Below are 1373 nucleotides of genomic sequence, written 5' to 3'. Positions count from 1 at the left end.
ATTTGACCGCTGGGGTCTCCGTTTTTTTTCATTTGTAAAATGGGAAATTGCACGAGAGCAACCTGGGTTCTGCTTCACACTAGAGAGAGTCATTACCTGAAAGAACCTCAGTTTCCTCCTCTGTGAAATGGGAAGAGTAATCTTGGGGCTGGAGGCTGTGTAACTAACTGTTGGGGTAAATCGCAACTTTGAGGCTGTAAAGGGCCTTAGTAGAAGCTGCGTTTTCGCCTGAACCAACAGTTTATACAAGGATTTTGTCTTATTTCAGACCTCAGCTTGGTTTGGGAAGGAGATGGAAAGGGCGCCCTCCCTCCGGCCCTTTATTTTATTTTCTTTTATTTATTTTATATTTTATTTGTATATTCGTTTTCCTCCGGCCCTTTAGTCGAGCGGCCACTTCACCCGTCACAGCTGGCCTTCTCCACGCCCCCGGAGTCGGGCTTCCCAGCAGTGGGAGATCGCGAAGCCTTTCGCAGGGAAAGCTCATGGTCGGCCCCTGGGGACCCACGTGCTCGCCTCGCGGGCGCCGGCTGGCTGCGCCGCTTCTAGGTCTCGACCCGACCATTGCTCGGAGGCAACTTACGTCAAAGTCACGGCCAACCCTTCTTAAAGGCACAGTCTCTCCCCAGGCTGCACAGGAGTTTTAAAGACCGGGCAGGTGGTGGAGTTGCCCGAGGAGAGAAACGTGTCTCCCTGACAAGTGGGATCAGAGACGCAGGCGTAAGATTTAGGCCCATCTGCCACCCCGCGAGGCAGGGTAGCCTGGCCGGTTCCAATCCCGAGCTCTTCGAACCTCAGTTTCACCAGCTGTAAAATGGGGTGAATAATAACCTACTTCTAAAAGATTTGAGACTTAGAAGATATAACCGTGTGAGAGTGACCAACACGAAAATGCCGGTCCTCTTCTGCCTTATGCATCCTCTCTCGTCCGAGGCCCAGAGCGGCGCTGAAATGCCCCAGGTCGCGCGGAAGTGGGACGGAGCCCAGGTTAAGCCAGGTTGACCCCGGGCTCCCCGCTTCCGGACCCGCCTTTTCTTTGTCCAGCCTGCCAGCTCGTCTAACCCCACAAGCGCACGGAACCTCCCAGTTTGTCGAGTGGTTTTGGAGCCGAGTCTCAACCTGTCACATGGGGATGATGCTGGTCCCTGTCTGATGCGGTCGGTCCCCGTGAAGCTGTAAAAACCCAGCCCTGCGGGCAAATGCTCGCCATCACTCTCCGATGGTCCGCGGCTTTGGAACTGATTCAAACCCCCTCCGCCCCCCGCCGCCACGCAGGCTAAGCCCCCCCGGGGGCGGGCAGTGCATTCACACTGTCTGGCGAGTTATTGAGGGTGTGGGGTTCCGGATGCAGCGCTCGGCCAGGACTAGTTGTG

General features: G+C 55.6%; 1 protein-coding gene across 1 annotated transcript in view; it reads left to right on the top strand.

Moving 5' to 3' along the window:
* Positions 1–1345: 1345 nt before the first annotated feature.
* SLC25A39 (solute carrier family 25 member 39) overlaps positions 1346–1373 on the top strand; it is a 4225-nt gene continuing 4197 nt past the window's right edge. Inside the window, exon 1 of the mRNA XM_015572514.1 lies at positions 1346–1370. Coding sequence (XP_015428000.1) covers positions 1346–1370 — 25 coding nt within the window. The remainder of the gene's footprint in view (positions 1371–1373) is intronic.

This window comes from Myotis davidii, unplaced genomic scaffold (genome assembly GCF_000327345.1).
Source record: "Myotis davidii unplaced genomic scaffold, ASM32734v1 scaffold109, whole genome shotgun sequence".
NCBI classification, from domain to species: Eukaryota; Metazoa; Chordata; class Mammalia; order Chiroptera; family Vespertilionidae; genus Myotis; species Myotis davidii.
Note: the sequence above shows the minus strand (reverse complement) of the source record. Positions and strands in the feature narration are given on the sequence as shown.